The sequence below is a fragment of the Schistocerca gregaria genome, chromosome 2, assembly GCF_023897955.1.
Source record: "Schistocerca gregaria isolate iqSchGreg1 chromosome 2, iqSchGreg1.2, whole genome shotgun sequence".
Lineage (NCBI taxonomy): Eukaryota > Metazoa > Arthropoda > Insecta > Orthoptera > Acrididae > Schistocerca > Schistocerca gregaria.
In genome coordinates, this window is record NC_064921.1 from 499997885 (window position 1) to 500020933 (window position 23049).

The 23049-nt window shown below is 42.7% G+C and overlaps 1 protein-coding gene across 1 annotated transcript in view; it reads right to left on the reverse strand.

Annotated features, from left to right (window-relative positions):
* Positions 1–23049, reverse strand: part of LOC126328307 (protein takeout-like) — a 66585-nt gene that overhangs the window by 18629 nt on the left and 24907 nt on the right. Inside the window, exons 3-5 of the mRNA XM_049996015.1 lie at positions 13640–13778; positions 4266–4399; positions 4017–4169 (exon numbers count right to left, since the gene is read on the reverse strand). Of these exons, the coding sequence (XP_049851972.1) occupies positions 4017–4169; positions 4266–4399; positions 13640–13778 (426 nt within the window). The remainder of the gene's footprint in view (positions 1–4016; positions 4170–4265; positions 4400–13639; positions 13779–23049) is intronic.

Consider the following 23049-nt stretch of genomic DNA (forward strand, 5'->3'; position numbering starts at 1 on the left):
ACTCATTGAACTTTATCGATTATTTTAACTGTGAATATCATTATGTTCAAATTTGAGGAATCGCTATACTGGCTATAGACAGCCAGTGGACTAGAGATCGTAGCATCATTCGCCACTACATACATCTGATAGAAACAGTTTCCTTGCGTACGTCTTTGGGCACCGAAAAATATTGACAGTAATCAGAATTGCGAGCAAAATAAACTGTGCAAACATCAATTCACACACACACACACACTGACTGGCACGATGGATGATATTGTCCCAGAAATAGACTGATATAGTTCCACTCCCTCAGTCCAATTGTCAGGCGAATGCCGGAACATGTAATCTCCTCCCATTTTTTCCAAATGTGAACCAATCTACCCCGCTCCCAAGCGCACTGGGACGTAATGCTGTAAAGAACCGTGACATTATAATAAGACGGATCTCAAACATCCCTCTCTACTCTCTGGAGTAGAGAATACAAAGCGTACACTAAAAAAAATAAAAAAAAATAAAAAAATCCACGTTTTATGGAAGGCCAATAGATTCAGAGCCAAAGAACAACACACAACCTTGTTGTTGGCTGTCACTAAAGCGACAATCTTTTTTAATAACCAGCAGTAAACTCATCAATAACCTGTAGTGTTACGAATTTTCTAGCACCCAGTGTTATGTATTCGAAAGAATTTTATATACGTTGTGACCTGAATTTTACGTAAAAGTAAAGATCAACAGTGGGAGGACAACAACAAAGAAGAAAAAATACATTTATAGTTCGATTTCTAACAGTGATGAATTGAGACTGATGGTTTAATTTTGGCTATTAGCAGATATTTTTGTTATTGGTGTTCACTTTGAAAATAAAACTTGTTTGAGTCTACACACGTCTCCTTACACTGCTTACAACATTTCTGAATGACAGTTTCAAAGGCGCCGCTGTGTTTTTTTTTTCCGGGAGAGTGCTATAACACATATAACACATTCATAGTAAACCGATCATTAGTTAGTTTAATGTTCAATAGATAACATTAGTTAGTTTAATGTTCAATAGATCATTTGCACGATAAAAAATAGTAATATGGAAGAAGTCATTTTTCATTCACATCGCAAATTAATTTGTGAATATAGCCAAATTCTGAATATTTATAATTTATTATTATTATTATCATGAAATACACAGATGTGAATTAATAATTCCTAGCCACCACCTTTTATACGTTATGATAACACGAATTATTCTAGAGAATGCAAGTGTTGTCAAGGAGAAACTATTTTAGTTTGTTTTCAAATTGTATTTTGCTGTCTGTCAGTCATTTTATATCACTGGGTAAGTGATCAAAAATTCCAGTTGCAGCATTGTGCATCCCTTTTTGTGCTAAAGAGAACCTTAAAGTGGAATAATGAATGTCATTTTTCCTTCTAGTAGGAATTGTTATTATGTACATCATTGTTCCTCGTAACTACAGTTTTTTACAATAAACTTCACGAGGGAATAAATACATTGTGATGCAGTAGTTAGAATATTGCCTACTGGTGTGGCCGAGAGGATCTAGACGCTTCAGTATGGAACCGCGCGACCGCTACTGTCGCAGGTTCGAATCCTTCCTTGGGCATGGATGTGTGTGATGTCCTTAGGTTAGTTAGGTTTAAGTAATTCTAAGTTCTAGGGGACTGGTGACTTCAGACGTTAAGTCCCATAGTGCTCAGAGCCATTTGAACCAGTCAGAATGCTCAACTTCGCAATCAGACGTCCGCACGATGTTTATGGGTGAGCACCACATATTATTCTTACAGCACGTCTTTGAGCAATGAAGACTTTCTATCTTGAAGACGAGTTACCCCAGAACATAATTCCATATGACATTACTGAATGGAAATATGTCAACTTAGCGATCTGTCTCTTCCCAGGATTTACAAAGATTCTAAGTGCAAACGTTCTGAACTGAGTTCTTTTAGGAGTTCTAAAATGTGCTTTTCCCAGTTTAAATTCTCGTCAATATGGACACCTAAAATTTCTGAATTTTCCTCCCTCTTTATAATTTTCTCGCCGTGTGTTACGCTTATCATTAGTGTAGTACCTATAGCTGTGCAGAACGGAAAATGTTGTGCCTTTTAAAATTGAAAGTGAGACCATTCGCAGAAAACCAGTCAATGATACTGTTAAGGAGACTGATTACCATTTCTTCTGTTGCTGTATGTATCATTCATTGTCGCTGAGCTACTCAAACATGTTAGATTTTGTTTGGACGGGAAAACAGACGGGTACTAATACTGTACGACAAATAACTCCTTAGTAATGCGAATTGTCTCTTATCCCTTTTATCAGAACGGATTCTTCGTAGGGATTTTTCACTTGGAGTACTTCAAAAATGGTTCAAATGGCTCTGAGCACTATGGGACTTAACATCTGTGGTCATCAGTCCCCTAGAACTTAGAACTACTTAAACCTAAGTAACCTAAGGACATCACACACATCCATGCCCGAGGCAGGATACGAACCTGCGACCGTAGCAGTCGCACGGTTCCGGACTGCGCGCCTAGAACCGCTAGACCAACGCGGGCGGCTTGGAGTACTTGACTTGTAATATGTATCCTAATGGTAGGTTCATGAATACAACATTATACCAGGGGAATAGGAAGTAGAAGAAGATGAGATGGGAGATATGATGTGTTGAGAGAAATTAGACAGAGCACTGAAAGACCTAAGTCGAAAAAAGGCCCGTGGCGAAGACGTTTCCCCAGAATTATTGAGTTTCTTCAGTGAGATATAACAAAACTGTTCCACCTGGTATCCAAGATATAGGAGCCAAACGAAATACTCTGACTTCTAGAATATTATAATAATTCCAATTCCAAAATAGCCAAGCCCTGACGGGTCTAAATATTATCCAGCTGTACCTTTAATAAGTCATCGTTGCAAGATATCAACGAGAGTTACTTACTGGAAAATGTAAAAACTGGTAGAAACTCACCTTGATGAAGATACAGGGACGTAGAACATTAAAGGGAAACAGTTAAACTTCCTGGCAGATTAAAACTGTGTGCCCGACCGAGACTCGAACTCGGGACCTTTGCCTTTCGCCGGCAAGTACTCTACCATCTGAGCTACCGAAGCACGACTCACGCCCGGTCCTCACAGCTTTACTTCTGCCAGTATCTCGTCCCCTACCTTCCAAGTTTCATATCAGCGCACACTCCGCAGAGTGAAAATCTCATTCTGCAAAGGGAAACAGTAGCTGAGGAGGGACTGAGACAGGTTTGTTGTAGCCTATCCCTGACGTTATTCAATCTACATTTTGAGTAAAAAGTAAAGAAACCAAAGACAAGCTTGGAAAGGAAATTTAAGTTCAGGGAGTAGAAATAAAACTTCATGGATTGCCGATAACATCGAAATTCTGTCAGAGACGGAAAACGACCAGGAAGATCAATTGAACGGAGTAGATAATGTCTTGAAAGGAGATTATTAGATGAACACGAACAAAGGTAAAACTAGGGCAATGCACTGTAGCCAAATTAAGACTTGCAATTCTGGGGGTATTAGGTCAGAAAATGAGACACAACAAGTAGTATATGAGTTGTGTTCTTTGAGCACCAAAATAAATGAGTATGGCCGAAGTAAAGAGAATATAAAACGCAGATTGACAAAATATCAATTGAAACGTTAGGAAGTCTTTTCTTGAGGTATTTGTCCGGAGTGTAGCCTTGGACAGAAGTGAAACATGGACGATAAACAATTCAGACAAGAAGCTTTTGAAATGAATTTAGAGCTACAGGACAATGCCGAAAATTAGATAGGTAGACTGGAGTGTCAACATTTGCAAAACGTCTAAAAGGGACATATGCATCGGACATTTAGGACGCCTCAACTACGTAGTGACGTGAAAATGAGAAATATTTTTGAAAATAAGAGTAGAAGAAAGTGACAAAAACTGTGGGAAAATCTGACCCTCTGAAATTACTGAAACGTTATTAAAATCGTGGCTATTTAAGCTGAAAATATGGACATTACAGAAAGTGCCGTTGCAACATACCTAGTTTCTTGTCGCCGTTGAAGAGGTTTTCGAAGTGCGCACCACCATTAGCTGCAGTAACCCTTAACGTGTGCTCCTTGTCTCTGATGTACTGCTTGCCGTCAGACTTCCTGAATAGGTCGTGTTTGAACGTGTAAAACGCGTGCACACCGTCTGAAACACACAGTGCCCTCTGAAGAGACAAGCTGTTGCAGAACTCTTTGATTTTTTTTCCATCCTTATTTAACAGTGAACTGTAAACTTGCTTACCAAGAGTGATATTTGCTTTCCCTTTTCCCGTAATCGGTACCACCAACACCTTTCCCTGGATCTCATAGTTTCCAACAATTTCAACATGTGGTACAGACAGGTTGATTTTCAGAGTGTGCGTTGGTATCTCCAATCTGGAAAGTTAAACAGGGAAGAATTGCTACTTATACTCTCAGAGGGTAGGGAGGAAAATTTTCGAATTCATCATAAAAGTTCAGCATATATTACAGAAGATGACCTTAACTGTGAGAAAAGCTGCTGTTGCAGCAGTTTCTTTCAAGCAAAATACAAGTATCGTGACTGACGTTGTTCGCCATTCTGGTTGTTAAAAAGCTCCAACCTCCTTATAGACCTTCACAAACACAGACAGTACCATGCTAGAGAATCTACACTGCCTGACAAAAAAAAGGCACCCACGAGACATGGTCAGATGTCAAGGTAGACTCATACACGTACACACCCATGGGCGGATTTGTAAACGATTACAGTTGCCATTCTGTGTAACGGCCAGCAGTGTGTGTTAGTGATATTCGTGTTAAGTGTTGTTATCGGACTTGTTATCTTATGTAAGAGGCATGAATAGCGCCAGATGTTAAGTGTTCACGGTGAAGGGCAAGGGATGCAGCATACTCGTTTGAGACAGCATTATCAGCATCTGACTGAGTTTGAAAGGGCCTGACTGCGTGTCTCCATTTAGATGGCTGATCAAATCGAACAATAACCAAATTTTTAGGGCTGCTGTGTGTGACAGTGGCCAAATATTGGACTGCATTGGAACATGAGGGCAGGCATATTTATTGTCAAGGTTCCATCTGACCATCACGAGAGACGATCGTTTCATTATGCACTAAGCACACTATAATATCTTTTGGCGGTTTTTGTGTATCGTCAACATCGGCAAGTGCAATGAACATGGATGATACGATACTCTATGGTATTCTTCGGTTTGAAATCACTCTATTTTTTTAGCAGTTGCCTTGATTTGTTTTTGTAAATGATACTGACAATATTATACACATGTATAATGCATTATTCAAACTACAACTTCTCCCGGATAATTATTTAGTTCAAATTGCACAAGAATTCCACCTGACGTAGTGTAATAATGTTGACTGTAAGCTGTGTTCACATCACTAAAATTACATATCGTACATCAGAGCTTTTATAATTTTTGTCTTCGTTGGATTTAATTATTCTTAGCAAATGGATCATGAAAGGGAACCACATAATACCACCCGCACACAACACTGACGTATGCTACCAAAAATACTTTTCTCTGTGATTCGTGTGTAGTTTAATTTTGGCCACAAACATCAGCAATGAAATCTTGTTCAACAATAAATACCATCAGCACTGTTCTTAGAAAATGCAGTCTGATTCGATTATTTTTTTCTTTTATAAATAGACTTCAGTACCACCGGTGCACATTTATTTCTTACACATGGGAATATTGAAAGTTTTCAGTTTCAAGTAATTTAAATTTGCCGCTGTAATAAAAGTTAAGATGGCGGCCAACAAAAAGATAGAGGATTACTTTTTTAATTAAGATTTTCCTTTTCCCAATAAATCATTTAAATTGATGCAACCAATAAGAAAAATGATTAAATTGTTTTTCAAATTAATTTATCACAAACCCATGCTATTTTAAACTACACTCCTGGAAATGGAAAAAAGAACACATTGACACCGGTGTGTCAGACCCACCATACTTGCTCCGGACACTGCGAGAGGGCTGTACAAGCAATGATCATACGCACGGCATATCGGACACACCAGGAACCGCAGTGTTGGCCGTCGAATGGCGCTAGCTGCGCATCATTTGTGCACCGCCGCCGTCAGTGTCAGCCAGTTTGACGTGGCATACGGAGCTCCATCGCAGTCTTTAACACTGGTAGCATGCCGCGACAGCGTGGACGTGAACCGTATGTGCAGTTGACGGACTTTGAGCGAGGGCGTATAGTGGGCATGCGGGAGGCCGGGTGGACGTACCGCCGAATTGCTCAACACGTGGGGCGTGAGGTCTCCACAGTACATCGATGTTGTCGCCAGTGGTCGGCGGAAGGTGCACGTGCCCGTCGACCTGGGACCGGACCGCAGCGACGCACGTATGCACGCCAAGACCGTAGGATCCTACGCAGTGCCGTAGGGGACTGCTCCACCACTTCCGAGCAAATTAGGGACACTGTTGCTCCTGTGGGTATCGGCGAGGACCATTCGCAACCGTCTCCATGAAGTTGGGCTACGGTCCTACACACCGTTAGGCCGTCTTCCGCTCACGCCCCAACATCGTTCAGCCCGCCTCCAGTGGTGTCGCGACAGGCGTGAATGGAGGGACGAATGGAGACGTGTCGTCTTCAGCGATGAGAGCCGCTTCTGCCTTGGTGCCAATGAGGGTCGTATGCGTGTTTGGCGCCGTGCAGGTGAGCGCCACAATCAGGACTGCATACGACCGAGGCACACAGGGCCAACACCCGGCATCATGGTGTGGGGAGCGATCTCCTACACTGGCCGTACACCTCTGGTGATCGTCGAGGGTACACTGAATAGTGCACGGTACATCCAAACCGTCATCGAACCCATCGTTCTACCATTCCTAGACCGGCAAGGGAGCTTGCTGTTCCAACAGGACAATGCACGTATCCCGTGCCACCCAACGTGCTCTAGAAGGTGTAAGTCAACTACCCTGGCCAGCAAGATCTCCGGATCTGTCCCCCATTGAGCATGTTTGGGACTGGATGAAGCGTCGTCTCACGCGGTCTGCACGTCCAGCACGAACGCTGGTCCAACTGAGGCGCCAGGTGGAAATGGCATGGCAAGCCGTTCCACAGGACTACATCCAGCATCTCTACGATCGTCTCCATGGGAGAATAGCAGCCTGCATTGCTGCCAAAGGTGGATATACACTGTAATAGTGCCGACATTGTGCATGCTCTGTTGCCTGTGTCTATGTGCCTATGGTTCTGTCAGTGTGATCATGTGATGTATCTGACCCCAGGAATGTGTCAATAAAGTTTCCCCTTCCTGGGACAATGAATTCACGGTGTTCTTATTTCAATTTCCAGGAGTGTAGAAGTACAGACGAAGTTGCTATACAATCGCAACTAACAATGGCTGCGCTTCTTGCAGCTATGATAAAACAAATAATACAAAATTATAATTAAAACAGGAAGTGAATTTTCAATAATTAATCATAAATAGTTTTGACGTATTTGGCTCTACTTGTTTTTATCAGCAAATGAACATAAAAGTACAATAATTTTACATTAAATGTTTTTCATTTAACAGACCTCAAATCGATTCGCGTCTTGCGATGTACATCAGAAGAAGACGACAAAAGGGTACAAAACAAAAGAAAAGAATGACATAGATTAACAAAGAATGTGAGACAAATATTGTCTCTGTTTTACATAATTATCATATTTTTAAGAAATAATTACATAATTGAATGAATATTATCCACAAGTTCATATTCCACTCGTAATGAAAAAAAATATATATCGTGGATGTTATAATCTTCATATCTGAGAGCAAGTAATGGACTCCCTGTAACATGTGTCCCCCTGTTCCATTGATCGGAAACCAGCAGCACCCAGGCCAGGCAACTACCGTCCCATATGTGGGCTACCATCAGCGCCACAACACAAACAGTTGCCTTTGAAGTGGTGCAATGATTGGGAAGCAAGGGCTGCTGATGAGTCACATCGTACTGTATTCAGCAATGAGTCATGGCTCTGCACTATCCCAGAGACCACCGTCAGCGAGTATGGTGGCAACCTGAAGAACCCATTCTGTTAAAGTTTTGGAGAGGCACAGCAGTGTCACTCTTGGCGTCATAGTGTGAGGAGCGGGAAATGATTCCAGGAACTTTGACAGCACAATTGTATGTCACAGATACCCTGCATCCTAGTGTATCATTCCTCGACTGACAGTATGTTGATGCCTTTCTTCAACAGGACAATGCTTGCCCACCCATGGTACGTGTCTCTGTATATTGGATGTGTGAAGTTGATGTATTCCCACGGCCAGCAAGATCCTCAGAGCTGTCTTTGAAAGAAGATGTGAGGGACCTGCTCGAACACTAAAGTGCGCGTCATTTACGACGGCGGCCGAGTTTAGGTTCGTTCTGCGCATCTGACGTCACAAAACACAGTCAGCCAATGAAGAGAGAACGACGTTGCCAGAGCTGCAGTGCAGAGCACGGACGAATGTCTTCAGATTTAGAAACGTTCAGTCATAAATAAAGCAATTGAACAAAAGCAATGTCTTGATAGCAGAGTTTCTTTTATAGAAAGGTTGGAAAAAGCATTCCTTAAACCAACTGCTTCATATTCTATTAATTAATTAAACCAAACAAGCAATAAGCCTCCTAATTCAGGCGATAGCAAGGAAAGGTGTCTGTATCATTGTCACTAACTCACTAACTAATCGCAATAAAGAACAGCGGTAATTGTTTATTTCCTATTGTACTTCGATGAAACATGAGTAATTCATAGTCAAACCAACAGTGTTTGTCGGTATTTTTCGTCATATTTTGAAATACTCCAGAAAGCCTAGTGCATGCTGCGCTCTCTTAGCGTAATGGTTACAGTGTTCAGCTGATAAGCAAAAGATTCTGAGTTCAAACCATGTTCGATGCTTGATTTTCTTTATTTAAAAAAAATATCAAAGTGTCTTACTTCATGAATTTTATTCGTTTGAATGTAATTTTTTGAAATTTCTAGTGGCAACTAAAATCTACCATACGGAAAGTATACGCTATGGACTTTTACCTCTACAAACTCTTCAGAATTTCGTGCAATGGTTTACTACATTTAATGCTGCACAGTAACTGCGTTGAACATCGAAACAAAATTAAGTCATTATGGGGGGAAGGTATCAGTCAAGAAGACGTGTAAAAATCAAATTTTTGGACCAAATAGTTTTTGTGAAATCGAATGATAAGTGTGTCAAAGCAGTCGGAACACCATGCGTCTGCACTGGCGAGCAGTGCAGTGCTGACAAATTCGCGCACAGCGCGGAATGCGGGGAGCACGTGTCTGCAGCACCGAAAGGGTTAATGCGGCCGTGGTGGCTTTACTTCATAAACTGCGCGCTCCCCCCTAAACTTAAGGTTGCTTGGCGCGTACAACTGGTAACGCACCAATCTCCCGCGTCTGAGCGGGCATGCGCGAACCAACAAGATAAAAGAATTGAACTATAGCTCCGTTCCGTTCCAGCCATGCGGATAAGATGCCTGTCATCTCGACTGCTAGTGATACGAGGCCGTTGGGATCCAGCACGGCGTTTCGTTTTACCCTCCCGAACCCACCGATTCCATATTCTGCTAACAGTCATTGGATCTCGACCAACGTGAGCAGCAATGTCGCGATACGATAAACCGCAACCACGATAGGCTTCAATTCGACCTTTATCAAAGTCGGAAACGTGATGGTACGCATTTCTCCTCCTTACACGAGGCATCACAACAACGTTTCACCAGGCAACGTCGGTCAACTGCTGTTTGTGTATGAGAAATCGGTTGGAAACTTTCCTCATGTCAGCATGTTGTACGTGTCGCCACCGGCGCCAGCCTTGTGTGAATGCTCTGAAAAACTAATCATTTGCATCTTCTTCCTGTCGGTTAAATTTCGCGTTTGTAGCACGTCATCTTCGTGCTGTAGCAATTTTAATGGCCAGTAGTGTATAATGCACAATGGTATCACGAGGGCACTTGACCATATGAGAACTCACCACACTCAGAAATGCTTCGTTGTGGCGATTCTCTTTAAGCTATTCAGTGTATCTATCTAACAAAAAAACAAGCCCATAAGGTGTGCAATATCCTTATCTGCCCACAAAAACATTGAGAGGAAGTATCATTCACCCTGGAATTTAGGAACATGGAAATTTAGGAGGATGAGTTAGCTTCTGTTCAATTAAAGTACCTGTAAGAGTGACTTTGATAAAATGTGTCATCAGTTTGCATGCCAACACCTTGCTGTTCATATTCCAAATTATGTGCCAGTGAGAGTAAGAATCACTGAAAGCGAGGGACTATAAGCTGTAGGCAGCAAAACCAGCTTTTTTCAGGTACCGAAGAGAAATGGTGTCCCCCTCAAGCTGAAAAACTGTCCTCTGCACATGGGTTTCTTTCCTGGGGTGTTCCGCCACAGTTCCACCTGGTAAAATTACTCTTGCAATGGACCCAGTAAACCGACATCATGAGGAGGGTAACTCCAGGCATCTCAATAACTAGGTACCCCAAAGAAAAAGGAGTTCTTTAGTAGCCAAGAACATGTGCTCAGTAATCTGACATTGCGGAACACACGATCCCAATATTTTTGAAAAGAGAAGTTATGACACATTACAACACTGAAAGCGCTTCTGGAGGCGCTGATCTACTGGGAAAGATATGATGTAATGATATCTCAATAGCTACAACTGGCAGGTCAGACCTGTTATAACTTAGTGAGCGGGAACACAACCAAGTCAGAAACATTAGCCCAAAGGTCGGCAAATTCATTAGTCAGGAGAGACAAGTATCAGCAATACAATTACAGAAATTTCTTTTGAGAGCCAAATTTTTATTTTTTCACTCAAAGATAGCACATTGTTATTAACTGAATTTAGGTACTTCTGAACTGGCGTTTGCTAAAAAGTTTTCATTTTGACTGAGATACATTCGCTGAGGCCAACCCCTTCCAACTCTCCCATACACTTCATAATGTTTATAACTACCATTAAACATAATTAATATACACATATTTATTACCCATAACAATATGAAGTGTGTGGCCGCAAAACGAGAAGTTATTTATTTTATATGCCTTCCTTCATCCTCTGTATATTCAAACAACCTCAACATATCTTTCTCATTATTCGACCCCGCACCTTCACTCACTCAACAACGCTCTATAAAATTAACTGAATAAGCTTTAAGTAAGTCTTAGTTAAAATATGAATGACAATTAATATCACACTTAATAGCGATATAATTTATTGAAGTAAATGGCTGTAATTTCATTATAAGCTGATTTTTTATTTCTTGGTGGTGACTATTTTTGGACATCTTTGTCCATTTTCAGACAATCTTACAAATAAAATCACAGTTGGCCTGACAGTTTTATGCAAACAAGGCATACATATTTGCAATACAATTACATTAAACTAATATATACGTGAGATATACAGATTTTTCATTGTAAATAAATGCCGTGTGACTAGGGCCTCCCGTCGGATAGACCGGTCACCGGGAGCAAGTGTTTCGATTTGACGCCGCTTCGGCGACTTGCGCGTCGATGGGGATGAAATGATGATGATTAAGACAACACAACACCCAGTCCCTGAGCGGAGAAAATCTCCGGCCCAGCCGGGAATCGAACCCGGACCCATAGGATTGACATTCTTTCGCGCTGACCACTCAGCTACCGGCGGCGGACGTTTTTCATGGTTATTTCGTTTTATGCGATGTATGATTAGTTACATACTGTATTTTATGTGTGACAATACAGGCGAAAGTCTTTGTACAAAACTGCCCCTGCGGTGATGGTAAAAGTGGCACTCTGGCCGATACAACAACAGTAATTGGACCATACAAGACAGACATTGGAGAAATGGTTACCAGGTAAAACCCATATTTTTTTTTAAATTTTTGAGTCATCAGTCTTCTGACTGGTTTGATGTGGCCCGCCACGAATTCCTCTCCTATGCCAACCTCGTCATCTCAGAGCAGCATTGCACCCTACATCTTCAATTATTTACTCGATGTACCCTAATCCCTGTTTCCCTCTACAGTTTTTACCCTCTACAGCTTCCTCTAATACCATGGAAGTTATTCCGTGATGTCTAAACAGATACCCTACCACCCTGGTCCTTTTTCTTGTCAGTGTTTCCCATGTATTTCTTTACTTGCCGGTTCTCTGGAGAACCTCCTCATTTTTTACCTTATCCGTCCACCTAATTTTCAACATTCTTCTGTAGCACTACATCTTAAATGCTTCGATTCTGTTCTGTTCCTGTTTTCCCACAGTCCATATTTCACTACCATGTAATGCCATTCTCCAAACGTACATTCCCAGAAATTTATTCCTCAGTTTAAGGCCTACGTTTGATACTAGTGGACTTCTCTTGGCCAGGAATGTCCTTTTTACGAGTGCTAATCTGGAGTGTAGCCATGTATGGAAGTGAAACATGGACGATAAATAGTTTAGACAAGAAGAGAATAGAAGCTTTCGAAATGTGGTGCTACAGAAGAATACTGAAGATAAGGTGGATAGAGCACGTAACTAATGAGGAGGTATTGAATAGGATTGGGGAGAAGAGAAGTTTGTGGCACAACTTGACTAGAAGAAGGGATCGGTTGGTAGGACATGTTTTGAGGCATCAAGGGATCACAAATTTAGCATTGGAGGGCAGCGTGGAGGGTAAAAATCGTAGAGGGAGACCGAGAGATGAGTACACTAAGCAGATTCAGAAGGATGTAGGTTGCAGTAGGTACTGGGAGATGAAGAAGCTTGCACAGGATAGTGTAGCATGGAGAGCTGCATCAAACCAGTCTCAGGACTGAAGACCATAAGAACAACAACAAATCTGCTCTTTATTTCCTTCTTGCTCCGTCATGGGCTAGTTTGCTGCGTCGGTAGCAGAATTCTTTAACTTAGTCTACATCGTTATCCCCTACCCTGATGTTAAGTTTCTTGCTGTTCTCATTTCTGCTACTTCTCATTACCTTGTCTTTCTTCGGTTTACTCTCAGTCCACACTGTGTACTCATTAGACTGTTCATGTCCTTCAGCAGATCCTGTAATTATTTTCACTTTCGCTCATGTCATCAGCGAATCATGTCATAGATACCCTTTCACCTTGAATTTTAATCCCGCTCTTATATCTTTATTTTATTTCCGTCATTGCTTCCTCGATATGTAGGTCTGAAAGTAATGGCGAAAGTCTACATCGCTGTCTTACACCCTTTTTAATTCAACACTTCGTTCTTGGTCTTCCACTCTTATCGTTCTCTCTTAGCTGTTGTACATAATGAATACTCACTTTCTCGATAGCTTACCCCAAATTTTCTCAGAATTTCGAACATCTTACACCATTTGACATTGTCGAACGCCTTTACCAGGTCGACAAACCCTATGAACGTCGCACGATTTTTCTTTAGTTTTGCTTCCATTATCAACCGAAACGTCAGAACTGCCTTTCTGGCACCTTCTCTTTTCCTAAAGCCAAATTGATCGTCATATAACACATAATCAGTTTTCTTTTCCATTCTTCTGTATACTATTCTTCTCAGAAACTTGGATGCATCAGCTGTTAAGATGAGATAAAGAAAAGATGTAAAAACGAATGTAATCCCCGAGAGTGACCGGGACAGACATGTGTGCGGGTACTGACCGGACGCTGTTGATGTCGGTGGCGTGTAGGCCGATGACGTCGACGTCTCGGAGAGCGAGGCTGAGCCCGCGGCCCTGCTCCAGCAGAACCTCCGTCAGCCGCAGAGGGTCCAGCGGCTGCAGCCCGTACCTGCGGTCACCTACCAACAACCGGCCCGTCGCTCACGTGGCAGTCCCAGTAACACATCAAGGTGATCACCGCATGTTATAAGTGTGGCAATTACGACGTGAGCCTCTGTAGCAGAGGCTGCAAATGTGCGCAAGCTCGGTGAAGCTCAGCTCACAGGTAGCCAGTTCGAATCTGGGATGTGGAAAAAATTTTCACTTCAAGCATTTGGACTACAGGGCGGAGTAGTGGTGGAGTTTAAGTTCTTGATATCCAGCCTTTGCGCCAATGTCCATATTAAATTCCAGACCTCTCCACAGTGTCTCAGGAAGTGAGAATATATGATACAGTTGATGTTGAACCGTCCATCGTATAGGGACATTAAACCTGGTGACCCCTTTGGTGATATTCAAGGGAATAGGCTAAACCCGCACTGAATTTAACCACTCTCGTCTCTCATCATCAAACAAACATGACACTACTCTATACACACATCCAGTAGCATCATCTGCTCAACACAAATGAAGGGGCTGGACAAAAATATGGAAACACCCGGAGAACTACATGCTTGAACATAAATGCAGGTGCTAACCGAGCGTGCAGGTTCCGCGCTGTATTTGACCACGAATGGACAGTGGAGTTGTCAGCTGTGGTCAGAACAGGGTTCTCTGTAGTTGGGGGTGCATTATGTCGTAGCTAAGTGAATTCGAACGTGGGCGAATTTTTGGTGCTCGTATGATGGGGGCTTTTGTAGCAAAGGTAGCCGAAGTGTTCGGTATTTCAAGAGGCACTGAATGGAAGATTTATACGGCATACAGAGAATTGGTAAAAATGTTTGCGCTAAGACGTAATGTGGACGAAAGTGTGAGTTCAGTGATAGTAACAGACGGTCATTGAAGAGGATTGTGACTAAAAACAGAGGAATATGGCTGCAAAAGTCACTGCAGAAGTGAACGTCGCACTTGCGAACCCTGACAGCACCAAAATAATACTAAGGTAGCTCCACAAGCGGCGAACTTTAGGGTGAGCTGTAGTTTCACAACCCCAACAGTAGCCGGCCGCTGTGACCGAGCGGTTCTTGGAGCTTCCGTCTGGAACCGCGCTGCTGCTACGGTCGCAGGTTCGAATTCTGCCTCGGGCATGGATGTGTGTGATGTCCTTAGGTTAGTCAGGTTCAGGTAGTTCTAAGTCTAGGGGACTGATGACCTCAGATGTTGTACCGTAGTGCTTAGAGCCATTTGAACCTTATCAGTAATGCAAATGCCCATAACGGGAAACAGGTGCCGAACTCATAAAACCTGGGCTATGGTGCAATAGAAGAAAGTATTTCGTCGGATGAGTCTTGGTCAACACTTTTTCAACTTCTGGTCGAGTAGAAGCCCCAAGAGTGAAACATATCGGAAGTTCGGCGATGATAAAGGCAGCCATGTCATGGTATTTCATGGGCACCTTGGTTATCCTGCAAGGTTACATTACTGCCAAGGATTATGCGAGCACTTTGGCTGTTCAGATCCACACCATAGTACAAAGTTTATTCCCCAATAGTGACACCGAGTTCCAAGACGACAGGGGCCCCTGTTCGCACAGCTAGTATCGTCCAAAACTGGTTTTGTGTGGACGGGGATGAAATGGCGCATTTTCCCAGGCCACAACAGGCACTAGAACTCAATATCATGGAGCCTTCTGTGGTCTACTTTGGAGAGAAGAGTACGTGATCGATATCAACTTCCACCGTCAATACCTCAACGTGCCACTATTCTGCAGGAAGAATGGTATAAGATTCCCTTGAAAACCACATTCGACCTGTAATTAACCATTCCGTGACGACTGGAAGCTGGTTTGAATGGCAACGGCTTTCCTTCATCGTATTAGGCTTCGGAATGTGTTGTGGTTTTTGTGTTTCCATATTTTTGTTCACTTAAGACACAAGTCTCACATACAGCATGGAAAGGGGCCATTGTGTATGGAAGTAGAGAAGCACTTCCCGATTATGCGGCTGAATAAACCCTCATGGTTTCATAGCAAACGATGCCATCATTTCTTCCCTTCTTTCTTCATGATGTAAGCTGTGTGTCCGTCGCAGAGAAAAAGTCTGAATGCTATTTAACAAGTGGTCGGTTCACATAGGGCGCAGAAGACTGTTAGACTTCACGGCTGCGTCCAGCCAGTGGCGAAAAGAGGCTGGGGAATCACTGAGATGAACATCGAGGAGCTGCAGGGAGTGAGGCAGGTCGGATGAGACTTAAATCGAGACGCAGATCGTGCAAGCAATTTCGAGAACATTCACCGGATGATATTACGTTACATTTCACAAAATCATCACGTCCATAGCACTCTATGGTCGAAGAGTGCCAACTTTGGGACTATTTCCAGCAGTAAATACAACTATTCCACTTGTGCTAAGGAACACACTAATACATCAATTTCTGAATTTCAGAAGGTGCTTTTGTACCTCATCTGTATATTCAGTGAATGAAAAGCCGCTCCAGTTGGTGACACATATAAGGGGTGATAAGGAGGTTCCTGTCTGAGAGCTTTGCTGCAGCGTATGTGAAACGTAGCGCGACTCCGATGCGTGTCTATAACCACTGACATGTAGGAAAGGGATTAGTATGGCTTTCGCGTCTTTCCAACGTGCGTGCTGTAAATGCAGAAAAGTGAACTATCAAATGAAACTGTATGGTTCCAGAGATCTTTTCAGTCTCAAACATCCATCATCTACCTATTCAGACTGAACCTACGAGTGCAAAATTTGTTCTAAGGCCGGGATTCGAACCCAGATTTCCAGCTCACTAGGCAAACATACAAACCGCTACACCTTCCTGGCACAGTGGCGTTGCATAATTGCATGGACTACCCTAGATATCCTCCCTCCTCAGTCCAAATTCTCATTCACGTTTCAGCCCACTAGGTATTCCCCCTAAACTCAAACAGCGTTGCAGAGCCTCTCTAGCTGTACAGAAATAGCACCTCAGCATCGAAGAAATGGGAGATCATGCAACATTGGAGATACTCTGCAACACCATTTGAGTTGCTAGGGTAGTCTGTTGCGATGTTGCAAAACTACTGTGTCACTGTGACATAGTGGTTAGTACATTTGCTTGCTGAGCACAAGACCCAGGTTCTAATCTTGCCCTTGGTACGAATTTTCATTTCTTGCTTCAGTCTGCATCCATACATAATAGATATTTGAGATTTGTAAACAACTCTGACGCTATATAGTGTAAGTAGGCTGTTTATGTGTTTGTATGTTGGCAGCGTTATGTAGCGCTCTGCTTTAATAACTTTAACAGCACTGTGCCCACTCTATAGGAGACTCTGTGGCTGGTCGAACTAGCAGTTTGACGTGAACAGCCAGCCGTAATGGATGTTGGGAGTGAGTAGTCAGCAGTGATGGAGGTTAGAAGTTAATAATTAGCAGTGTTGGAGGTTTGCAGTATTCGCGCGAGCGGACGGTCTGAATGCGTATCCGTCATAGAGATTTAAAATTATTGACGATTATATAATTTTTTGGAACTGGATGTCACAGACGATTATATAATTTTTTGAACTGGATGTCACATTGTTAAGGTAAAATTTGCTAAATAAATTGTTTGCTCTGCAACAAAATCTTTCCTTTGCTAACCACATGTCTATTAGTAGTTAGAGCCTACAGTAAGTAGAATCTTTTATTTAGCTGGCTTTATTGATGTTTTCTGCATGGCTGTAGCTCATGTAATGAAGATTTTCTGTGAGGTAAGTGATTTATGAAATGTATGGATTATTGTCAGGATTTCTTCTAATTCAGGGCCATTCTTTTGTATTAATTATTTGAAGTCAGGTTATCAATTTTGAGCAGTCAGATTGAGTTTGAGTAGTATTTGTCAGGAATAATTCTGTAGGTCAGAAATGAAACGATAAAGACAAGCAAAGTGTGAGTACGTTAAGTTTCAGTCAGCAGTTTAAGCAGGTTCACTTGCATTAAATTTCACTCAGCAGTTTCAGAATTAAATAAATTAAGAAGATTCAGTAGTTGTCTTTGATTAAAACACCTATGCCTGGGTTTCAGGCAAGATGCCCCATTTCATTTGATGGTGGGGTGTCTATTCAAATGCACAAGGAGAGCTTCCTCAACGCTGTTTGAGCTTAGGGTAGTACCAAGTGGGTTGAAGCGTGAATGGGAATTTGGACTGAGGAGGGAGGTGTGCTAGTGTACTCGTGCAGAACAACTGGGCCAAGGTTGAGTAGTGATTAGCGCATCCTCCTAGTGATAAGGAGCCCCAGGTTCTTACCCTGGGCTTGGAAAAAGTTTTAATTCGCCACTTTGGTCTGCGTATATAAAATAGGAACTATATTACCAAATGCGTCCAAACAGGCCCAACTTGCAGTCGTCTTTTTCTTGGCCGCCGAAGAACAGACACTGGTAGACATCCATCGAAGAATGAAGATTGTGAGTGGGGCACCATGTTTGTCGAAAACCAGCGTTGTGGAATCGTGCACCAAATTTCGTGCTGGTCGCGATTCGACACAAGACGCTACTCGATGTGGGAGGCCAGAAAAGTTACGCCAACTCATGCGGGTGACACTCGAGCACCCGCCCTATAGTCACCATGCAATTATCACGCCTTCGGTCCTTTAAAAAGGCGTTGAAGGGTCGACAGTTACTGTCGGGCGAGGATGTGCATCATTCAGTTACAGCTCTCTTCACGCAGCAGGACACTGTGTTTTTCCAAAGGGATATCTTCACGTGGTCCTTCGCTGTCTCAATGTCACGGCAATTTTACCTGACTGGCACACGACTCCGTATGGCCTTCGAAAGGAAACTTTTTGGTCACCCGTTGTACTTTATTTAAGACCACAACCGCTTTTGGTCCTCACATTCAGGCCATTTTCAAGGAAATCTGAAACCGCCACTGTAAATGCATTGGGTGATGGATACAGAAAAAGTTTTACATATCAGGAGATGGAAAACGAAGCTTATCTGTGTGAAGTATGTGGAAAAAAAGTAATATATAACTTACGTTGTGCTGTTGAGAAGCAAAGTGAAATGATAAAAAAATAAAAGTCTGGTGCACGTGAAAGTTAGGTGCCCAGTGCTGTTGCGAAAAAATTTGGGGGCTGCATGGTTATAAAAGTTGCACGATTCGATACATTGCAAATATGGAGATTTAGTAAAAAAAAGTCTAAATAGTTGCAGTGGACGGCGCGTCCAGGTCGAGTGTACAGTACGTCCTCTTGTGTGAGCGGAGACTAGAGAATATACGGAACTATAGAGACGCCAGCGTGTGTTGGGCGCAACGTGAACAGCTTACAAGAATATACACTGCCGGAAAAAACAATACATTTGCCTGAAGGACTGTGGTCAGTGGCACCAGAATATAATAGCCTATGTGCATGGTGAGGAGTTGTATGTTAGTGATTCGCTTGTCACGGCCATCGGGCATCAGATGGTGCTAAGGAGGCCTGTCTGTGCATCCTTCGTTTTCAATCTGCAGGCAGTAACTCTGCTGAGTTTAGTGGTGAACAATGTTTACAACACTCATTATAGGGTACAACCATGCCCCACCGACGAATACGTATTCCTGGCGAAGAGCTTCAGCCATTTGAGAGGGCGTCACACAGTGGACCTGCGGGAAGCTGGATGAATGTATAGACAGTTTGATGCACATGTTGGGCACAGAGTACGTGTGATATGTCACTGCTTTCAACAGTGATCTGTGGAATATACTCACACCAAGTTCCGGACATCGGCATGGTGCAGACACACGTCAAGATGTTTGTTGAGTGCTCTTGACAAGGGATTTCAGATCGATTCCATATTTCTGGATTTCCGGAAGGCTTATGACACTGTTCCACACAAGCGGTTCGTAGTGAAATTACGTGCTAATGGAATATCGTCTCAGTTATGTGAAGGGATATGTCATTTCCTATCAGAGAGGTCACAGTTCGTAGTAACTGACGGAAAGTCATCGAGTACAACAGAAGTGATTTCTGGCGTTCCCCAAGGTAATGTTACAGGCCCTTTGCTGTTCCTTATCCATACAAACGTTTTGGGAAACAATCTGAGCAGCCGTCTTCGGTTGTTTGCAGATGACGGTATTGTTTATAGACTAATAAAGACACCAGAAGATCAAAACAAACTGCAAAACGATTTACAAGAAATATCGGAATGGTGTGAAAAGTGGAAGTTGACCCTAAATAACGAAAAGTGTGCGGTCATCCATATGAGTGGTAAAAGGAACTCGTTAAACTTCCGTTACACGATAAATAAGTCTAATCTAAAAGCCGTAAATTCAACTAAATACCTAGGTATTACAATTACGAACAACTTTAATTGGAAGGAACATACAGAAAATTTTGTAGGGAAGGCTAACCAAAGACTGCGTTTTATTGGCAGAACACTTAGAAAATGCAACAGGCCTACTAAAGAGACTGCCTACACTAAGCTTGTCAGTCCTCTTTTAGAATACTGCTGCACGGTGTGGGATCCTTACCAGATAGGACTGACGGAGTACATCGAAAAAGTTCAGAGAAAGGCAGCACGTTTTGTATTATCGCGAAATATGGCAGAGAGTGTCACAGAAATGATACAGAATTTGGGCTGGACATCATTAAAAAAAAGGAGTTTTTCGTTGCGAAAGAATCGTCTCACGAAATTCCAATCACCAACTTTCTCCTCCGAATGCGAAAATATTTTGTTGACACCAACTACATAGTGAGGAACGATCACCACGATAAAATAAGGGAAATCAGAGCTCGTACGGAAAGATACAGGTGTTCATTCTTTCCGCACGCTATACGAGATTGGAATGATAGAGAATTGTGGAGGTGGTTCGATGAACCCTCTGCCAGGCACTTGAATGTGATTTGCAGAGTATCGATATTGATGTAGATGTAGATGTAGAAGGTCGACATACTGTGCGAGCAGTGGCGGCCGACCGAACATTATCCAGAGAATATATCCGAGCACATGTTGCATCTGCTCGGTCATCAGGGACCTTCTGCTAGCAGCGGGATGAAGATCACGTGTGCCTCTGGCCAGCCTACTACTGACACCATGACGCCACCGAGCATGGCTACTTTGGCGTCGTGCAAGGGTTGACTGGATAATGTAATGGGGCTCTGTTCTCTTTAATGATGAGAGAAGGTTCTTTCTGTGTGCGGGTTGTGGACGTACACGTATATGGTGTAAATGTGGTTAGCTGGCTATTCCAGAGTGAATTGGTTCACGCCACATAGGCATCGTTCCACGCTTGTTGGTGTGGGGTCGGGTCACATTTGGTATTTCCGTAGAGTAAAGTAACCAAGGACAGCTACGTCACATAGGGTGTTACCCCGTGGTCGCATAGGGTGTTACTCCATGCTATTGCCATTTTTACGACAGGAGGACTATGTGCTTTTTCAGGACGACAATGCACGCCCACATACAGCTGCTGAGACCAAACGTGCTCTTCCTGGTGTACAACAGCAGTCTTGGTGAGTAAGATCACCAGATCTTTCCCCAACTGAACACGGATATGACATGATGAAGCGGGAACTTAAACTCGTTCTTCAGTGCCTGCAAGAGCCGTTGCTGTAGTGGAACGAAAGGTGCAAGGTGCTTGGCACAACCAATGTCAGGATGCCATTCAGCACCTTTTCGATCATTTGCACGAGAGAATACGCACCTGCGTTGCCGCCAGAGGAGGGACACGGTGTACTGGCACAACTGTCGTGGCAGCCTTTACTGCTAATGCGTGTTTTATCTGATCTGCATTCTTATCATATACTAGTACAATGAGGAACTGCCTGCCACCTCACTTATCAATAAAATGAACATGTCCGTGAGGGTGTTACATTTACTCGGGCAGTGTTAACATGTAGATGCGGCTATGAACTTATGGAGTATCTGTATAGCAAGTTGTTGATAATGGGGCGGCTGGTGTCCAAAAAACTGGTGTTTCTTTGTGTACACATCTTGTAAAGCGTCCTTTTTCTGTATTAAAGGTTATATATGAAGAAATAGAAATTTACCCGCCCCGAAAACTATAGGAAAAAGACCCTCAACGAACAGTGCACACTAAGAAACATCAGTTTCTTGGACAAATACTGCCCAATTATTGACAACTTCCTTTAAAGACACTCCGCAAATTCGTAGCTGCATCCAGATGTTACTAAACACGTTCTGATCAGTCCACGTTGCGCCCTCTGTAGTTTCCTGTATTGATTCACAGCATGCGTTAATGATCTTTCGGTTAAGTTTGGAGGCTCCGTCTAGCTATTCGCAGTCTGTATTACTGTTTATATAAAGACTGCAGAAAAATGCAGTGAGACCTGCTGAGAGTCGACCATTGGGACAGGGACAGGCGGTTGAATCAGAACGTAATTTATCCACGAAAGAACTGGCTTGTGAAATACTTATTCCGTCGATTACTGAGCACCAATATTGTGTACCAAGTCATTAATATAAGACAAGAACAGCAAGGATCCTAAGGTACTTGCAGAGGCACTACTACATCTGGCGATGATTTTTCCGTCAAAAATAACATGAAGTCCCCTCTCAGCCAAGAAATGGTCAATCCAGTTAGAACTTTTATTTGATATCTCATGTAGCAGTACTAAAATTAATAAGACCTTATGATGTACTCAAGTTACTGCAAAACAAACATTTTGATGGTACAGGCTGCACAAAACGTGGACTACTGCCCAAGGGAAGTATTTAAGAAGATCTGACGGCTGTTCTTTTAATCTATTCTACATTGTGGGACGAATTTAGCAGCAAAATTTAAACAAAACCAAAGAAAGTGTACAGCCCATATTGTCTGGTTTGGACGGAGGTTTTGACATATCTATTTATAAATATTTGTAAACTCATTTAAAGTGCCAGCAAATCAACTAGCGAACGATTATTATTATTATTTCATTATTTATTTATTCATTCATTTATTATTAACAGCGATAGGAAAATATCAAAGAGTTAATTAATTTATTTAGAATTGTAATTATCATGTTCTCCTGCAAAAAGGAAGTTATCTGGCACTATTACTACTGTCTGCCCCCAATAGCTGAGTGGGCAGTTGGCCTTTGGCTGTGCTGCGGTGAGGGCGCGCAGTTCGTGCTCCTGCCGCTGAACGAGCGCTCGTGTTATTTACATCGTACTCGGCTGTTTCGCTCGTGCCGTAATCAGCATTTAGATCACTATGGCGCACCAATACAGAAAATCGACGCTATTTCTCCAGGACAGTCATAGCACACTTGAGTGCACACCCTCCCCCCCTTCTCCAGGACAGTCATAGCACACTTGAGTGCACCCCCCTCCCCCCCCCCCCCATACCGACAACTATTTG